The sequence below is a fragment of the Xenopus laevis genome, chromosome 1S (assembly GCF_017654675.1).
Source record: "Xenopus laevis strain J_2021 chromosome 1S, Xenopus_laevis_v10.1, whole genome shotgun sequence".
In the NCBI taxonomy this organism is placed as follows: Eukaryota; Metazoa; Chordata; class Amphibia; order Anura; family Pipidae; genus Xenopus; species Xenopus laevis.
This window is the reverse complement of record NC_054372.1, coordinates 151971198-151991547: the sequence shown is the minus strand read 5'-3', so window position 1 is coordinate 151991547 and position 20350 is coordinate 151971198. Positions and strand designations below refer to the sequence as shown.

Below are 20350 nucleotides of genomic sequence, written 5' to 3'. Positions count from 1 at the left end.
AGAAACCTTCAGAGAATTCTTACAGCTGTTAAACAAGTTTTCAAATATGCATCTATTAAACTATATTGCATGCATAAAATTTGCATGTATATACTGTCCTTTGAGGTTGTTGACTGACAGAGCTGCGGTTATTATATTCAGTAGCAGCAATGGTCCAGGACTTGTCACAGGGGGTCACCATCTTGGAAAGTGTCTGCGACACTCACATGCTCAGTGGACTCTGAGCAGCTGTTGAGAAGCTAAGCTTAGGGGTTGTCGCAAATTATCAAGCAGAAAATGAGTTTGGCTTGTAATATAAGCTGATGCTACAAGGCTGATTAATTAATTCTGATGCTATTTGCACTGATTTCTCTGCTGCCATGTAGTAATTATCTGTATTAATTACTAATGAGCCTTATATTGTGACATTTTTATTCTGTGTACTGTATATTATCAGTCTGTCCCTAAGCCCATAAGTGACAGCAGCACAGAACATGTCAGTTCCTAAATTGCTATTCCCTTAACGGTACCCCAACTCTCCTGTCAACCTATTGCTGATCTGGGCGAAGGAGGGACACCTTTCTACACATACATTCCAGGGCTTTTTTACAAGCAAGCCAATCAAAGTCCCTGCCCTGCAAACTTGTTTTGTTCTGAGAGCAATATGCAGATTTACATAGATTGCTTTCTGATCAACACAGAGCTGCAATGTGTGAGTGAATGGAATGGGATTGCTTTCTTCAAAATATAATGGGACTGATACAAAAATCTGATGCGTAAAATACATTAAAGATTTTCCATGCAACATGACAGGACTGTCGGATGTAAACGTTGCATGCTGCTTCTTCATCTTACAAGATAAAAAATGACTTTTTCTCATTGAAATACATTGACTGAAGTAAACACATGAACAAAATACTTCATTCAACCTTAGGGTAGGACTAAACGGATGTTTTCATCGAGATCCGACGATGAATGCATTGTTGGATGAAGCGTTGATCTGACGGGACACGACTGTCAGAGGCAGACGATGCATGCTGCCTCCATGCTGCCTCTGCATCCGACAGTCGTTTCGCGTCAGATCAACGTTGCGACTTCATCCGACATTTCTATCTCTTATCTTATTGCCGTCGCATGCGATTTCATGCTGGCGTTTTGTCGCAGCGCGTCAGATTGCACTGAAAACGTCCGTGTAGTCCTACCCTTATCTGATCCGACTTTACATTCTAGCTATAGGAGAATCAGATTTCTTAGCAACCTACAAAATCTTGTGCTGTTGCGTGGTGTTGTTTGGTGTTGCATGCTGTTACATGGCATGATCAGATAAAATCGGACCCCAAAATCTGATCAAAATGGCCTGTGGACCCTAAAGACTGTAGCACAATCTTTGTTTTCTCTATTGCAAATATACCACAGCGAAAAAATCGAATTCTCTGCCTTTCACCCCCTGTAAGCTGTAAACTGAATGGCTTCGGGATCTACCAAGGATCAGCAAGTGGGTTTTGACTCAAAGATACATACTTACGTACCGTACGTTAAGGTATTCTTGTAAACTGTACAGCTATGGGACCTGTTAATCAGAATACATGAGACCTGGGGTTTTCTGTATAAGGGGTCTTTCCATACCTTAAATCTACTAAGTAATAATTTAAACTTGATTTAAAACCAATAGGATTTGTTTTCCTTCAGGAAGGATTAATTATATCAAGGATACAGTACAAGGTACCATTTTATTATTATAGAGAAAAAGGAAATATTTTTTTAAATTTTTTAGTTATCTTGTTAAAGTGGAGTCTATGGGAGATGGCCTTTCCATATGTCAGTTTTATGGATAATCGGATTCCAGATAAGGGATCATGTACCTGTAGCTGTGCATTGTTGTCTGCAAGATATCTCTACATGCTTTCGTCAAGACGGGAATATGATCTACAACTGTTTAAAAACAGAAAACATTTCCTAAACAATATTGTATGACCTCCTTGGAGCATATATAGCAAAAATACTAATCCAAAAAATATAAACATTTACATAAACTACAGGTTCATGTAAGATGACACTATAGAACTTATCATTGCAGAAATCATAGAGGTAATATGATTTATGGCAAATTGCCCAAAATCTCAATTTTATACTCTCCAAGTTCACATTTGGAAGGTTCCACTTCAAAAAATATTATATAAAATATATCAGAGCTATAAAACTTTAAAAAACAAAACAAATCCATGTGTGTGCAAGTGCTTCAAATTGTGCAACTAAATCACTTCATGCTAAGTAAAAAAAAGTTAATTTTCCCTTTTTCCCTTTATCCATTAAGCTTTTCTAGTACTGATTTATTTTATAAACACCTGTCTGGTGATTGGGGTGATTTGACACCACCTTCCAAACTAACAATAGTTGACCAAAAATTGCCCTATATACCATTGCCAATAATACCAGTGTATCTCTTATATGTCTACTCGATGTTAGTAGAGGTATGATCAAGGGGGTTAAAAGATGTGAGGATGTGAAATGTGAGGTGATCAGAACCAGAAGGTATTTAGTTCTCAGCGCTTTGGTTTTCATTTTCAGGACCGCTCTTACCATAAGGCAAGGTGAGAACCCTGCCTCAGACGGCAGAGAGCAATAAAGCTGCCTCTGGTAACTTTACTTTTTGGTTTTTAAACTGGAACTTTGGAAGTCATAACACTCCAATTGTTGCAGTTGCAGCTGTAAGTGTTGTAGCCAGGTATGGATCTATGGTTTAATTACGATGCAACTGCAATGTAACCTTATTGTCAGGTTATTATATTATTAACATGTGTGGGCATCCGCAGAAAATTTTCCAATGGGGGGGGCAAGGAAGAAAACATATTACACAAATAACTTGTACCCATATTTTAGTTTCAACACAAACCTCAAAACAACAGCTTTTCTATAAATACTGTATATAAAGTAGTAACTGTTGCACAAGTAGTAACTGTTGCATTGCCATTCTATTAGTGACACAAACTCCTTGTTTGCCAGGACAGCACTTGCTCTTTTCTACTTTCTTAGCAAAATGCAGTTTTTAGAATGTTATTCCCTTTATAGTTCTAGTTACAATTGGATACATAGGGGCACATTTACTTAGCTCGAGTGAAGGACTAGAATGAAAAATACTTCGAATTTCGAAGTACTGTCTCTTTAAAAAAAAATTCGACCACCTACTTCGCCACCTAAAACCTACCGAGCACCAATGTTAGCCTATGGGGAAGGTCCCCATAGGCTTTCCTAGCAATTTCTGATCGAAGGAAAATCGTTTGATCGATGGATTAAAATCCTTCGAATCGTTCGATTCAAAGGATTTAACGATTTTTCCTTTGATCGTTCGATCGAACGAATTGCGGTAAATCCTTCGACTTCGATATTCGAAGTCGAAGGATTTTACTTCGATAGTCGAATATCGATATTCGACCCATAGTAAATGTGCCCCATACAGTGAAGCCTCCATTATACATACCCTAATTTAAATATAAAATATAAAATTGGCACTGTGCCATTGTGCTATGAGTTCTGGGTGTATTATACATGAAATTGAAATCATGTCACCACAAAAAGGAACCAGCTGCAATAGATTTATATGCAATTATTAAGTTGTCCAATGTAAAGCATTGTATTGGTAGGCTCCTCAATGAGAAATGTCACCTTCCTCACTTGCCCATTTCTAGTTAATTAACCCTCGGTATTCGACTGCCGAATGTAAATCCTTCGAATATCGAAGTCGAAGGATTTACCGCAATTATTTCAATAGAACGAACGATTCAAAGGATCGAACGATTTTTCTACGACCAAAAAAACACAGGAAAGCCTATGGGGACCTTCCCCATAGGCTAACATTGCACCTCGCTAGGTGGCGAAGTAGGGGGTCGAAGTTTTTTTTAAAGAGACAGTACTTCGACTATCGAATGGTCAAATAGTCGAACGATTTTTAGTTCGAATCGTTTGATTCAAAGTCGTAGTCGAAGGTCGAAGTATCCAATTCGATAGTCGAAGTAGCCAAAAAAATCATTTGAAATTCGAAGTTTTTTTTATTCTATTCCTTCACTCGAGCAAAGTAAATGGTCCCCTGAGTGTATCATTCATTATATACACGTACAAGTGTGAGTAAACTAGTATATATTATTGTACATTCACAATATAGGTGTATACATGTTCTGTGCTGGTGTGGAACCTGTTCAGGTACACTAGAATTTTTGTGTGTGTGTGTGTGTGTGTTTGTTTTGCTGTGTGTAGGATCTGTCCCAAGTTCCTGCCTTTTTATCCCTGACTGAGCACAGTGCACACCGTGAGAATCCCTAGCATTCAGGTACTGGTATCGCAGTGCATGCTGGGAGCGCTTCCCAACCAATATGGCGTCTCGCTGACAGTTTTGGGGCTGCTGTGGTCTTATTTGCCGGCTTGTGTGCCACCTGAGGGGTTCGGAGGAGACACCAAAACGCCTGAAAGCGCGTCTTCTATTCTGTGCAGCGGCGAACCACCCTGCGGTGTGTTATCTCAGGCTGGCTCCAGCGGCTGATGCTGCGGGACACTGCTTGTATGTGAGCAGCTGAGTATGAGGGAGCGGCCCGTGTAGTGCAGCCATGGGGTCGGCGGCTGCAGGGGACTCGGCTCAGTGGCTGTCGGTGAAAGAAGAGACCATCTTTTTACATGATGGACTGATCCGGGTCACGGACCTGGCGGAGTTGCCCAGCGAGATCGGGGTCGGTGAGGCCGGGGACGCAGAAGTGGAGGTGAGACTATTGTGTGTCATTTGTACAGTAAACCCCTCACCCCTATACACCGAGCCTGGTGCCCTAGTGTGTATTAGAAACAGACAGCAGCAGTAGCTGATACACACACATGTACCCGGGAGATTAGATTTATCTCTCCCACCTTCTCTGCACAACAGGGAGCCCTGCCTAACTGGGGCTGTGGCATGTGAAGCCGGGCATAATGCCTCTCTTTCAGCAATTGCTCCTCTGCGGCCCTCCATCTGTTTAGAACCTGCAACTGCCAGCAGCCACCCCTTCTCTTCCAGTTCAACATCACCAGGGAGGGCATAAAGACTGGAGTACACTGCCCCTGCCACATACTTGTATGGCTTCATGTGAAATGGTTTGCCACTTCTTTCTCCTAGCCCTTTCTATTTCCAATTCCACTGTGTGCCTGACAGTACCATATAGCCCAGTGTCCTGATCCTGACACACTAACATTCTTTTCTCTGCAGCTCTCAACACACCATGTTTCTATTGTTCAGGGATGCCTGGGGCACATTGTATAATGTAAGTCATGAAGGGACACAATTGGCTCATAGTTGGGAGACAGAGGGCTTGTAGACTCCCAGTAAGGGGCTCCTGTATTCATACTGCTTTACTGGCTGCAATAAAAAGCTTCTATATTCATGTTTCTTTATGGGCCTGGGAGTTTTGTGTTTCTATATTTTAGTCACCTGATGCATTAGACTTTCTAATGATACAATATTCCAGTCAACACAACCACTTAGCAGGCCTTACATGACAGGAAAAACATTTTCCATTTGCATAAGAAATACAAGCACAACGTCATAGGTAAAATGTGTTGTAAATGCCCTTGCTTTGTTTTTCTTTTATTGCTGTAACTCCTTTGATGGGTTGTTTTTCAAGGAAGTCCATGAACCCTTCCCACAATTCTGTTTCTGCAGCTGCACATCCCCTAATGCCATCATGGGAAAGCAGAGGCGCTGGATATTATTATCCTTTATTTATAAAGCACCAACATATTCTGCAGTTCTTTATAAAGGAACATATACATAATGCACAGCAGTCCCTGCTCTGGTTAATCTTGCATTTTAAGTCACATTCACAATAGGTTAATTTTTATCAGAGGCTAATTAAACTACCTGCCTGTTTTCACAGTATGGGAGAAAGTCAGAGTACCCAGAGATACAAGAACATGGAGAATATAGAAACACAAATCAGATAGCTCTCTGGCTAGACTCGAACCTAAGACCCCCGTGTTGGAAAGCTAGCCTCTGTTCTGGCCTTGTTAGATTATAGCTCTCATCTTCATTTCAGGTTTCAGTTGATCTAAGAATGTGTTTATCTAGATCTTCAGGCAGAATGTTTACATTTTAGAATAATGCTGACATTATTTCACTAAAAAGAGATTGCTGGATCACTCCTAAAACTTCAATTGAAGTGTGTACTGTATATTAAGATCTAAAGTGTCTCCAAGAGCATTGCATTGACCAAATACTACACAGGAGGCCTGTGATGAAGAATGTGAAAATGCCTCCTGTGTATGTTCTTGCTCACTGTGATGCCGTTGCAGACGTGTGTGTTTTATTGAGATCACAACACATTGATTTGTATAGCTAATTAGGCCTTTGCACTGATATATACATTTTGTTTAAGGAAGCAGGTGCAGTCTTCATTTTGCCTGCTGTGATGGGCAGACCCAATCACCTGCCTCTCTTCTCTAAAGCGAGGCTTCTGTTCAGGTTGTCATGCTGTTTCTTGTATTTTTTCCAACAGGAAATTTTAAGGACATGGTTATTCTATGTATTGTTGTTTAAGTGTATTGATGCCTTTTAAATCAGGCAGATGTTTCTGAAAAATATTTTGCATTTTTAGCTCTTTGAAATAATGTTATTTCATTTCTGTTTGTTTTTTTATTATTCCCCATATAAAGTGAATATATTTATGAACGCTCCGTATTATTAAGTTGGCTGCTGTTTGTTTGATAGGTGCATTTCAGTGAATGCAAAATAGACTTGTATATAAATAGCAAGTCTCTCATTATCAGCATTTGGGTGATGTTATCTTCTGTGACCAGAATATACTGCCTTACAATTTTTGTTGGTTTTTTTTACTTATGAAACAGTAGTATGCTTTTTATATGTAAGTGAATGACTGCTGTGCATTATCTAGATCTGCCTCTAAAAAATACTGCAAAATATGTTGGTGCTTTATAAATAAAGGATAATAATATCCAGGGCCCAAGCTGTCCCATGATGGCATTAGAGGAGGTGCAACTGCAGAAACAGAATTGTGGGAAGGGTTCATGGTCTTCCTTGAAAACACTCCATCAAAGGAGTTATAGCAATAAAAGGAAAATAAAGCAAGGCCATTTACAACACATTTTACCTGACATTGTGCTTGTATTTCTTTTGTAAATGGAAAATTGTTTTTTTCTGTCATCTAAGGCCTGCTAGGTGTTTCTATTGATATTCTTTATTAATCTGTAATTTTCAAGGTTCATATTTCAGTTGGGAAAAATTATCCATTTAGAAGAAAAAAGGAGAACAGTTTTGTATGGAATATTCCAAAAAGCTAGAGGGCAATATATTCAATATTTGCCTAGAGGAGGAATAATTACACCCTAGGATTACATTAATTCTGTTCCCTCATCTGAGCAGACTGAAGCTTCTCTGCTTTACTTGTGCTGGAATGTGTCTGATGCTTTAATACATTGTATTTACAAACTGGCAATGACTCTTTGTATATACAAAGTGTTACAAGTCTTAGAACACACTCTAGAAATGTTCCTAAAAATGTATCTGCTGATAATATTATGAACTAATGTATTTGCCTTTAATGAAACTCAGGGATTCTGTTGAGCAGGGACAAAGATAACAAATTTATGAACTAAATGTATCAATTTAGAACAATTTACAGAGTCTGCGACCCCCCCCTCGGAAAGCTGCTTTAGAAGGTGAAAAATTACACTTTACACTTCAACATTAGAAATACGCCACACATAGAAAATAGAAAGTTTTTATTTCCCGAAACAACTGAACTGAAAACAGTGTTTGAAGGTGAACAGCCCCTTTAACATTTGCCAGGTTTTGGCATATTAACATTGCATTGTCGAACATTCACATCTTTTGGTGACGTCTCCAGTGTGAAACTATGACTGCCAATTTACCAAGAGTACAGGGAGTAAGGGTTCTTACACGCAGGCATGTTTTTAACACATGCTGAGCTCAAAATAACACAGATATTGTATTTAAGCACTTTTTTTTACACAACTGAATTTTGTACCATTCCAAATACAACCCTAGTAATAGCTTAATGCAGATGAAGTGCAAAAAAAACAAGCGTGCTGTGATGCCAATGGAGTAAACCGCAACTTTCAGAACACTCATGAATACACCCGGGCAGAATGTAATGTAATCAATTCCTGAATGCGTTTATTTGCTCTTGAAGCTGTGTTTACATGCAGGTTAAAGGGGTGGTTCACCTTTAAGGTAACTTTTATTATGTTATAGAACGATCAATTCTAAGCAACTTTTCAATTGGCTTTCATTATTTATTTTTTTGTAGTTATTTGTCTTTTTCTTCTGATTCTTTGCAGCTTTCAAATGGGCATCGTTGTCCCCTTCTAAAAAATCAAATGCTCTGTATGGCTAAAAAAGTATTGTTATTGTTACTTTTTATTACTGATCCTTCTATTGTCACTCTCTCCTATTCATATTCCAGTCTCTTATTCAAAGTAATGCATGGTTTACTAGGGTAATTTGGGCCCTACTTACCAGATTGCTTAAAATGCAAATTAAAGAGCTGCTGAATAAAAAGCTAAAAAACTCAAACACCTTCAATAATAAAAAATGAAAACCAATTGCAAATTATCTCAGAATATCACTCTCTACATCATACTATTTTATCTCAAAGGCGAACAACCCCTTTAATATTCTTCAAATTGTTTTCTTTTTATTATATGTATATTATAGTTATGCATATTTACAGTATATTATTGTAGATTAGCATAACATTATCATCATGCAAAACATAAACTTTACATTTTTAGCTAAAATTATTGCTAGTATGGGTTTTCTCTATACTCCAGAAGCATACAGAAAAGTTAATTGGCTCCTGATAAAATTGACTGTGCTGTATGTGGGATATGGACCTTTGATTGTAAGCTCTATTGGGGCAGGGACTGATGTGAATGAAACAGTGCTGTGGAAATGTTTTGTCGTTATTTAAATAAAGGATAACAAGTGCTCAATACCAATATTGCTAGTTGTGTGAGTCCCATGAGTGGGTTGTATTGGGACGGTATAAACAAGATTGCTCTATTCCACCAAACGAGAACAAAGAAAAAACAACTTAATGTTTTGTGCTCAGAAGTATTAACTTGAATATCTTGCAATTATCCAAATGTTGATCTGTATGCTAAGGCAGCTACAGAGAAATAACACCTTTCATTGGGCAACTCATCTCTTCTTCATCCTTGTGCTGAATAGTTTAGGATGCTAATTGCTCTCTATTTAAGGATAACGCCTCCTACCCAGCCCGCTGAAGTCTGAAGTAACAGCATGTCAGGGATTCTGCTTGATGTGCAAAGTTGGCAGGAATTTATGAATGCTTCTTTCATTTGCTACATAAAATATGTCAAATATAGCACAGATGCGTGTCTGATCAGATAAGGGATTCAGGTTCTATCCCATCTAACTGCCATCTGAGTGAAATATCCACAAATAAGAACCTAGTGAATATTCGAACTGACTGCAGTATTGCATGCGTATGCATGAATGCTTACACTGTTATATGCAGGGCTGTCATCAGGGGGGACAGGGGGGAGAGTTGTAGGGGGCCCCGAGGGTAAGGAGGGCCTGGCCACGCTGCACTTTCTTGATTAGCCGGGCCCCCCTGCTTTTTGAGAGCTGCCGACTTCGGGAAGGCAGGGTGGCAGCACAGGTGGAGGTATCTTTTGTCCATTCCTTTCCCTTATTGGTCACATAGTTTAAGTCCTGGTTGAGCTGCTCAGGGATTGGATAGCTGAGGTTTGAACTTCCCCTCCAGATCATCCAATCACCATGCAGCTTTATCAGGACTTGAAATTCTGTGACCAATAAGGGAAGAAGATGCAGCTACCTGTGCTGCCCTCCTCCCTTCTGAAGTTGGCAGCTCACTTACAGCAGGTGGGCCACACTAATGAAGTAAGTGTAACATGGCAGGGCCCCCCTAAAGGTAAACATTTGTGGTCCATGTTGTGTGGGGGGGCCCTGGGCACCAATTTTTTTTTTAAAACTTCTGGGGGGCAATTTTTTTACATGGATGTTTAAGGGGGGCCCTGGCCATCAATGTTTTTATAACATGAGGGGGCCCTGGACACCAATTTTTGTTAACTGTGTGGGGTCCTAGCCACCAATATTTTTTGAATGGGGGGCCCTGACCACAAATGTTTTTTTATTTTTTATTAACATGTGGAGACCCTAGCCACCAATGTTTTTTTTTTTTTTTTTTTTTTTCTGTGTGATAGGGGGTGGACCTGTGGGGTGGGGGAGGGCAGGCTTGTGGGTGGGGCTTAAGGTGGGTGCAGCCCAGGGAGGCCAGGAAATTTTGTCGTACCGGGCCCTGTGATTTCTGATGGTGGCCCTGGCTATATGTAAATAGTTGGCTGCTTGCTCTTCAGAGGCTTCCTGACCCCAGCCACATGGCCAAGACTTTCTGAAAGTGCCAAACCTTCTCAGCCATTGCCTTTCTGGGAATGGGTGTGTTTCACAGTGGCAATGATAGTCATCAGCAACTGGGGACTAAAGCTGGCCACAGACAGAATCAACGTACGATCGGACTTTCCCATCTCATGACCTGCCACTAACCATAAAGATCAAAGTCTTACCATTCAGAAGTAGTAAGAACAGATCAGCCAATGTTCTGCCCCTGACAGAAATCGTACGATAGTTATGTCCGACAAAGCCAGTGACAGTCTTCCTCTGAAAATCGTACGATCGGCAATACACGCAGAGATATCACCCGCAGCCGACAAATTTTCTAACCTGTCCGATCGACCAAACAACCGATCTCCACCGGACGACAAATGTCGGGACTCTCTACACACAGTCCAAATATCGTACGAATCCTCGATTCATACGATCGGATCTTTGCATCTATGGCCAGTTTAAGCCCTAGGGTCGTAGATTCAGTGCTCCAAATTTTACTGCGTAATGCTGGGATGAGGAGTGAGTGGAGAGAGCTTATGTTATGGTATGTTAACCTTCAAATAAACTTTTAGTATGCTATAAAAGAACATATTCTATACAGTTTTTCAATCCATATTCATTATTTATTATATATGGGTTTTTACCCATAAAGTGGATCACCGTACCAGAGGCCACCCCTTTAGACTAGAAGAAAAGAACTTTCATTTGAAGCAACGTAGAGGGTTCTTCACAGTCAGGACAGTGAGGTTGTGGAATGCACTGCCGGGTGATGTTGTGATGGCTGATTCAGTTAATGCCTTTAAGAATGGCTTGGATGATTTTTTGGACAGACATAATATTAAAGGCTATTGTGATACTAAACTCTATAGTTAATATAGGTATGGGTATATAGAATTTTAATTAAAAGTAGGAAGGGGTGTGTGTAGGGATGCTGGGTTTTCATTTGGAGGGGTTGAACTTGATGGACTTTGTCTTTTTTCAACCCAATTTAACTATGTAACTATGTAACTATGTAACTATGAATAGGGATGCACCGAATCCTGGAATTGGTTCGGGATTCGGGCTTTTTCAGCAGAATTCAGTCCTTCTGCCCAGCTGAACCGAATCCTAATTTGCATATGCAAATTAGATGCAGGGAGGGAAATTGTGTGACTTTTTGTCACAATACAAGGAAGTAAAAAATGTTTTCCCCTTCCCACCCCTAATTTGCATATGCAAATTAGGATTTGGTTCGTTATTCTGCCAGAAGGATTTCGGGGGATCGTCCGAATCCAAAATAGTGCATTCGGTGCATCCCTAGTTTTGAATTATTAGTGTTCCTGATCAGCCTTTTTTATAGCCTGCAGCTAAAAATTGCTGAGAATATGGAATCTGGTTGTTAGGCTCATTGACCCCCAGCAACGAAAAACAGCAACTCTGAGGGTTCATCTAGAGCATATTTTGTTGTGGCACTGAAGTACATACTTTTTGTGTACTTTCTCTGTTGCAATTTAAGTGCCCAGTATGGCAAAGAATTTGTTTTATATGTTAATATACGTGAATTAACTCTCATCAAATACACTGTGTTTAGGTATGAGCAGAATGTGTCCAACACAAGACTTGTATAATGAACTTATGTTAAATCGAGGGTTATATATCCCCTTTAAAGGAGAAACAAACCCTTAAAGGGCATGTAAAGCCAAAAAATAAAATCCCATTTTTACTTTCTTTAATGAAAAAGAAACCTATCTCCAATATACTTTAATTAAAAAATGTATACCGTTTTTATAAGGAACCTGACTGTATGCAGTGAAATTCTCCCTTCATTTACTGCTGTGGATAGGAACTGTCAGATGGTCCCTAACTGCTGAACAGGGAAACAATCATACTTATGAACAGCAGGGGGAGCCCCCGCCTTACTTACCAGCCATGCAGAACTCAAGCAGCATTGTTTATGACGATCCCTAAGCAGCCCAGACCACACTGAGCATGTGCACTTAGTCTTAGTCTTGCAAAGATGTTTAACAAAGTTACAAGATAGTGACCCCCTGTGGCCAACTTTGAAAGCATAAATTATTTGTTTGATAAGGCTTGTGGTGCAGTAAATTCATGTTTATATTTAGTATACAAAATACAGCATTTCTAGCCTTATTCAATTTTAGACATTACATGCCCTTTAATAAAAAAATACCCTACCCTACATAGACCACCCTTCCTCCTCCCCCCCCCAGCCTAGCTGCCCCCCCCCCCGGGCAAATGGCCCTAACTCTTTACTTACCCCTCCATGCAGATTCTGTCCAGTGCAGTTCACAGGCGCTATCTTCAGCTGCTTTTGTAATTTTGAGAATGAGACCGGCGCTTCAGCAATTTCTTGAGTTTCGGCACATGCGCAGTTGTCGCAAAACAGAAAATTGCTACAACTGTGCATGCGCCGCTCCGCCTGTCTCATTCCCAAGATTATCGACGAGAAGAAGATGGCACCCGTGAACTCCACTGGACAGAATCTGCATGGAGATTTAAGTAAAGAGTTAGGGGCATTTGCCTGGGGTAGCTAGGCTACCCCAGGCTAGGCTGGGGTGGGAGGGGTGTCTATGTATGGTTGGGTTTTTTTTTTTTTTAGTAAGGGTTTTTTTCTCCACTGTTCATTGCAAAAGCTTAAGGAAACCAAGATTCTGTATCGAGGAGCAATGGCATAGTTTAAAAAAAGATTGCTTTTTCAGCTGTCACTAATATTTCAAATGATTTTTATAGCAAGCATATAAAATAGGACATCCTGTACCCATACTCGCAATGAATTAGGCTTCATCCTTTTCACAATACAGATAATTAATGGCAGTCTTCTGCATGTCACTTTATCCAAATCATTAGTTGCATTGCAAGGTTATTTTTTAAGAGCACACAAAATTAGATTTTGACTGTTTTTTTTCTCTCACCATATAATTTCTATTCATATGGTCAACCCATTATTTTACCATCTATTTGTGGGCCACAAAAGTATTTTCTGAAAAAATGTTATCCTTAGATGTCACATACAGGCAAAGATCAGCTGTGAGTATGATCGTTTATTATTTTTAATGCCCTTAAAAGCATGATTAAAAGCCTCTCAGTAAGTCACTGTGGTCACCAAATGGCCTGCATGTACTGGCCCCTGGAGAGAAAAGTGTATTTCTGTTTGTGGCCCTGTAGCATTAAGTAACATTTAAGTGGTGCTGAGAAGATCTTGTCACCTAGGATCACTAGAAAGAATCACAGCTCACCCTGTCTTGACTTCCATTTGAATTTACTAGAAATTAAATTCTCACCCCATCAGGGTTTAATCTGATTATACTGATTGAAATATTGCTGTGCCTCTATATAAGTGCTTGCTGTTCTTTGTATGCCCTGTATGTGCCTTTAATACAGAAGAGCTGCAAATATCATCTACAAATCTATCCTTTATGAAGTCATTTTTTACATGACCCGATTAACGGTGTTTCCTAACAAATATGAATATTATTGGAGTCATAGAGGAGTTCCATATAGTCAAAAATCCAGCAGCACACCGTGTAAATTGCTGTTTGAAATCAGTGTTTATTAAAGCCCATATGTATCCGCAAAAAAAGGGCAACGTTTCGGGCTCCTCTGGGCCCTTTATCAAGGCTTGATCAACGATTTTTGACTACAAGTATCTCTGACTCTGTGCAAGGGAAGGGTCTTCCGGTAAATGCACCCGGCACCTTCAACCAGTGTTTACCAGTCAGGTAGAGCACTCCACTGTCGTGCAGTACTGCAGAAGAGTTCCATAACCTCAGGGCTGGGCCAAGTTGACCGGACTCTCTAAGCAGCCTGGCTGGTCTCCCCACCCCAACTTATGCCTGCGTCTGAATGGAAAAGTTTGTGCATGCACCTTAGCAGCGCGTAGGACAGCGAAGAGAAGTAAGATTGACTGGACAGAAGACACTTTAACAGGTACCTGCCCAGCGCCCCCTATCGTTGCACCCTAGACAGGTGCCTCTTCTGCCTACCCATAGTTTCGGCCCTGCATAACCTTTATAAAAGCAGGTCATAGAATTCCTCTGTGACTTATAATATCCTTAGATTTTTTTTTTAGGGGGAATACTTTATTCCCTTTATAGTGGTGAAACTCTGGGGTCAAAAATATTTTTTCTTGGACCCCCCCCCCCCCCCCCCCCGGTGAAATTGTGTGTCTCCTGTCACATGCAATAAAAAAAAAAAAGTTGGGGCCTATTATCACCCTCAGACCTGCTCCCGCAGCCACAGGGTCTGCTTCCTCTGTAGTTGCGCATCTGTCTGCACCTTATTTGTTCGTACATTTTTGTATTTTCTATTTGCATTGTTTGTCAGCTTAGGCTTTCCTCCAGCATGAGACACCTTTTGATAATTGGTTATCTAGCAATAGGTCGACACTAATTTATTTTTATCTTTCACAGCTACACAGCTTGTCATCTTGTGGGTAAAGAAGCTCATTATAGCCATGTGAACACTTGATCTTTTCTAGCAAATCTGTTTCAGCAAAGTGTTTCTAACAACGCAGACCGTTTGTATTCTGCTACTGAAAGCAAAACTGTTTTTGTCTAAAAATAGGTGAAAGGGACATGATTATTTTCAAACCATGAAGTTCACAGCAGTAAGAGCTGCCGTTAGATATGAGCCCTTCTGGTAATAATAGATTTTGAAAGGATTGTTAGGCTAAAACCAAAAAGCCCAGACCATTAGCAGCTGACTTCAGATTTTATAAATGGGGGTTCACTTGTCTGCTTCACGCAGTACATTGATGAAACATCAATATAGGAAGTGGTAACACATAGATGGGTGTTTTGAAAGTGATTGTCAAAATGCATTATACTCATAGTCTTCGGCAGGGGTATCCATCCTTTATACCTGTGAGACACATTTAAATGTAAAAAAGTGTTGGGGAGCAACACAAGCATGAAAAAGTTCCTGGGGCTGCCAAATAAGTGCTGTGATTGGCTATTAGTAGCTCCTATGTGGACTGGCATTCTACAGACGGCTCTGTTTGGAAGTAATTGTAGTTTTTATGCAACTTAAACGTGCTGTTTTCAGCATGAAGAGTTATAAGGTTTTGTGGTGCGCCATGCCTTAAGGCTGCTAAATATAAACCTAAATAAAAGAATTTAAATTTAAGAATTGATAATGAAGTAAATTATTTTCTGTGCTGCCAAAAATGCACCACTTACACGTGAAAGAAAATAACAGACAAATGTTAGAGCTTGTGAAAATACAAATATATATATATATATATATATATATTGTTTAATATTGTATTGACAATAATAATAAGTGGATTATGAGCCATAATTGTTATATATATTTTCACTAGGGCAGCACCCTGCTGACGTCATGTTCCCTGGGTGCACGGTAAAATATCCAAATACTTCAAAAAGACCAGCAACACCAGGATTTTTGTGTATCAAAACAAAGTGTATTCAATTATTGCATGTATAGCCTGGCTATACATTCAATAATTGAATACACTTTGTTTTGATACACAAAAATCCTGGTGTTGCTGGTCTTTTTTAAGTATATATATATATATATATATATATATATATATATATATATATATATATATATATATATAATGTAGTGAATAAGGTACCCCCTCTTGTAAATTATAAGGATATTATAAGTTACCAAGGGGTTTCATGACCATATAAAAATACGAGGCCGAAGGTAACTTATAAACATTGGTACAGGTTGCATGTCTCAAAAGTTGACCACAAGACCTTGGTGCTCCAGTAAAAGTATACATATATAATATTCAATGATCTCCAATGATAATCTCAGTTTTGCTAGCCTCACTGTGACAATACCCCTCTAGCCGATCCAACCCCACCTTGCAATTAGTGGCCTATGTCCATAATGAAGTATTCCCAACCACCCTTTCCTTGTCAACTTTGTAGTTCCCTTTATTTCTACCTGGCAACTGCAAATTTCAAATAATGAGTAGTACAGGTCATTTCTGCAGTTGCTTCACATTCACAAATGAATTAAGGCCGGAAAATCGCTCCAAATATCAAGGATTATTCCAAGGGGTTAGATGCACTCTCTGTATCCCAGTTTGTTGCGACTGTTATCATCCATCACTGCAGTTCACAAATCCTAAATATAAACCATAAAGCAATATATATATAAATAATTTTATATAGTGAATATTAATGAGATTATCCTGAATGAGCATAGTGAATTTTATTCAATATTGAAATGAAAGTCTGTATGTGTCCTCTGTGCCTTGGAGAGAAGCAATGTATCGGTTTACTGAATTTGAAGTCTGATGATACTATGACGACACTCTGTACATCCTTGAGTTTATCCACTTTGCCTCATAACACCCCACATGAGATTTGCACATTCAAGGGCAAACCTTTTTTCAGCACATAAATAATTAAGTGTTGGTATGGCTGTATGCAGAGAGAGAATTAAAAAAGAATGACTAAACCACCTATAGCCAAGGGTTTGGAAGTAAAAAATGTCAATGCAAGCACATAATTTTTGTGCTGCAGAATATAAAAATAGCATCTGTAAATCAAAGGTACAAGCTCATCTGAGTGCTCTCCACCACGTCTACAGTTCCCTAGAAATATAGATATCCCTGTGTTTTGTTTTTAATAATTTCCTGTGATATCAATGTTAAGCATTAAAACAAAGAATACTGGCAACAATTTGAGACTTTATTTGATTACTGACATAGGTAATGGACAGTGATGATGTAGGAATATTGTTTAATATTGTATTGACAATAATAAGTGGATTATGAGCCATAATTGTTGAAATGTGCAATTGAGCAGACTAGAGAGGCCCTTTTGTATCTATTCACAAGCACCTCTATTAGCATGATAATGATACCTCAAGAGAAATAGCTCAAACCTTTTACTGTTTTAGTATAGGCTATAATTTGTGGTTATTGTTTTGTTAAACAAATGTGTACATAAGTGGGGGAATGTAATCTGTTTCATTAGTGCAAAAAAATGTTTACAAACACTTTTGTGAACATTAGCGACCAAGATTCTTGCAAAGTTAGCGAACTAATGGCTTTTGCGAACATGAGCCGTGTATGCTATCGCTAAGGGCTATTCCACACGGGGAGATAGCGACGCGTTTGCGGTCGCGGCGACAAAGCGCCGCGACCGGCGCAGGCGACAGTTTTGTATGGGCGCCTATGTAAAAACGCCTGTGCTAACCACACGAGGCGATGCGCTTTTCAACAGTCGCCTGAAAATGCATCGCCAGGCTTTTTCAGGCGACTGTTGAAAAGCGCATCGCCTCGTGTGGTTAGCACAGGCGTTTTTACATAGGCGCCCATACAAAACTGTCGCCTGCGCCGGTCGCGGCGACTGTCGCGGCGCTTTGTCGCCGCAAACGCGTCGCTATCTCCCCGTGTGGACTAGCCCTAAATGTTTTCTGAGAAATATTTAGCGAAACTCCAGAGCAGGTTTTAATAGTAACTTTTGCTTAGCAATAATGAGCAATGTAATATTCACTCGCAAATGATTTTACATTGCAAGCAGCACTAATCATTTGCAAAAAACACAATTTTAAACAGCGCTTGCAATGTAATTACATTCCCCCAATGGATTCATAAAATGTTTTCTATGGAGACTGTGCCCCACAGCCTTCTGGGTCAGTAATGTGAATGTGCGTAACCTCCCTTAGAAACTGCTTAGGGGATTTTCAAGGAAATTAACTTCTCCTTTAACTACCAAAGAGATTTACAAGTGTGATTGGTGACAGGTGGTTTGTGTTCATTTTATAGGAGGCACAGAGTGAGTGCATCCGGTGAAATAAGCTGATGGAGAAACACTACATGTGCCATTAGTTTTTATAAGAGACACCAATGTTTGTATCACTTTTATTATGGTAATGTATGCCAGCTGCATTGAGCCTTTTAAATTAGTTGTTGGCATCACTTCTGTTTAGCTCCCATTAACTTAACTTGCAATTTGATCAGTAGTTATGTTATATTAAACTTCTCTTTTCTGTTATTTATTTAGATATTGACTTTTGAGACCAAGAACCCCACTGAGCTAGCAGAGCATTTACGTGCAGTTTGTGGAAACCAGAGCAATGCTTATGCACGATTGCTGGAATACCGCTTGAATGCATTACGTGGGTTATGGAATGCCCAACGCCAGCTGGCTCTTGAGGATCAACATGAAAGAGATGGGGCTGATGAAGAAACCTTGGTCCTGCTTAAGCGACAGGGCTTGTTGCAACAGCCAGAACAGGCTCCGTTTACATCTCGAATGGGGCTTTTACTTGTGTTCCCCCTTATCCAGTCCCAAAGTAAAACAGACCCTTCACTTTGTAACTTGACAGCTGAGGTGCTTTTAAATTGCCTGCGAGACTGCCAACCCCTGAGCTTGACTAAGGAACCAGCTGACTGCCTGAATGGAATAGAATCCTTACTGTGCTCCTGGTTAGAAGACACCCCACATGTGGGCCAACAAGTCTCCTTCAAGCAAAAGGAAAATTCTGCTGCTGCTTTGGTTGCCTTAGCTTGTGCTAGGTGAGTTAATGGTAAAATGGAACAGAAATGTTTAATCTTAACCTCTCTGCTTTATTGAATGCAAATGATACTGTCTTATCTGGTTAGACTGGATGTAATTTCTACATAACACATTGTATGTCCGTGACAGATTTGAAAAAAGGTAAGGACCGTTTAATATAAAGTACAATCAAGCTATAACATTTAAAATAAAATGACCACTACAGACCTTTATTTAAGCAAAATTTAAATAAGTAATGTTTTATCAAATTGGCCAACATCATTTTAGTACAGAATAATATGGAAATCATGATATCTTCTTGCAAAGAAGCAAAATAAATGTGCATAAATTAAAGACTGCTTTTGTATTACATATTTTGTTATTCGTTTAGTTTTCATTGTTATTTCAGATGAGGACACAGGAGAAAATGGTACATTCTGCTCTCATCATATTTAAGATAAGCTATTTAGAACAAGCTCCTCTTACTTGCTATGTGATCCCTCAGATGATAAGGGGTTTTAAATTATAATTTTTAAAAGTTCAAATATCCTGTTCACTTCCTAAAGAAAATGATACATTTTCTACTATTACTTTTTAAATAACTACAATATCAGCAAGTTTTTCTGCAATCCACCATTTTCGATATGCTCAACTGACTATCACTCCATCATCACTATACGTCTGTCATTCATATTGCTCCCTGGTTGCTGGGGTAACTTGGATCCTAACCTGCTAAGTTTAAATTACAAACTGGAGAGCATCAGAACAAATGTTGAATAAGTAGCTCCAAAGTTTGCGTCTAATATTGCTGTACACACTGCAAATTTGGAGAATGAAACAAAACCCACATTTATACTCCCAGTTCCTAAAGAGCAAAGTAAAACAAATGAGCAGTTCTTTATACAGAAGTATAAACTACTATAAACTACTAGTTTGTTAGACTTTGCTCTTTGGGATCAGGAAATAGAATGGGGCATGTGTTTCATTCCCAAATGTTTAGAGCAGTGATCCCCAACCAGTAGCTCGTGAGCAACATGTTGCTCTCCAACCCCTTGGATTTTGCTCCCAGTGGCCTCAAAGCAGGAGCTTATTTTTGAATTCCTGGGTTGGAAGCAAGTTTTGGTTGTATAAAAACCAGGTGTACTGTCAAACAGAGGCTCAATGTAGGTTGACAATACAGATAGGGGTTACCAAATGGCCAATCACAGCCCTTATTTGGCAGTCCAAGAACATTTTTCATGCTAGTGTTGCTCCCCAACTCCTTTTACTTCTAAATGTTGCTCATGGGTTCAAAAGGTTGGGGATCCCTGGTTTAGAGCATGAAATAGAAAAAAATATAGATACAGTGGGACAAATTCACTATATGGCGAATTTTCTCAAGGGACCACTTTGCCACACTTCACGGCACTTTGCCAGGCGCAAATTCGTTACCACTATGCTAATTCACTAAAATGCAAAGTTG

General features: G+C 39.5%; 1 protein-coding gene across 3 annotated transcripts in view; it reads left to right on the top strand.

The window, feature by feature from the left end:
• The first annotated feature begins 4279 nt into the window (after positions 1-4279).
• Positions 4280-20350, top strand: part of hectd4.S (HECT domain containing E3 ubiquitin protein ligase 4 S homeolog) — a 128108-nt gene continuing 112037 nt past the window's right edge. For all 3 annotated transcript variants that reach the window (XM_041580382.1, XM_018244230.2, XM_018244229.2), the window contains exons 1-2: positions 4280-4727; positions 18394-18908. In XM_041580382.1, coding sequence (XP_041436316.1) covers positions 4578-4727; positions 18394-18908 — 665 coding nt within the window. In that variant the 5' untranslated portion in view covers positions 4280-4577. The remainder of the gene's footprint in view (positions 4728-18393; positions 18909-20350) is intronic.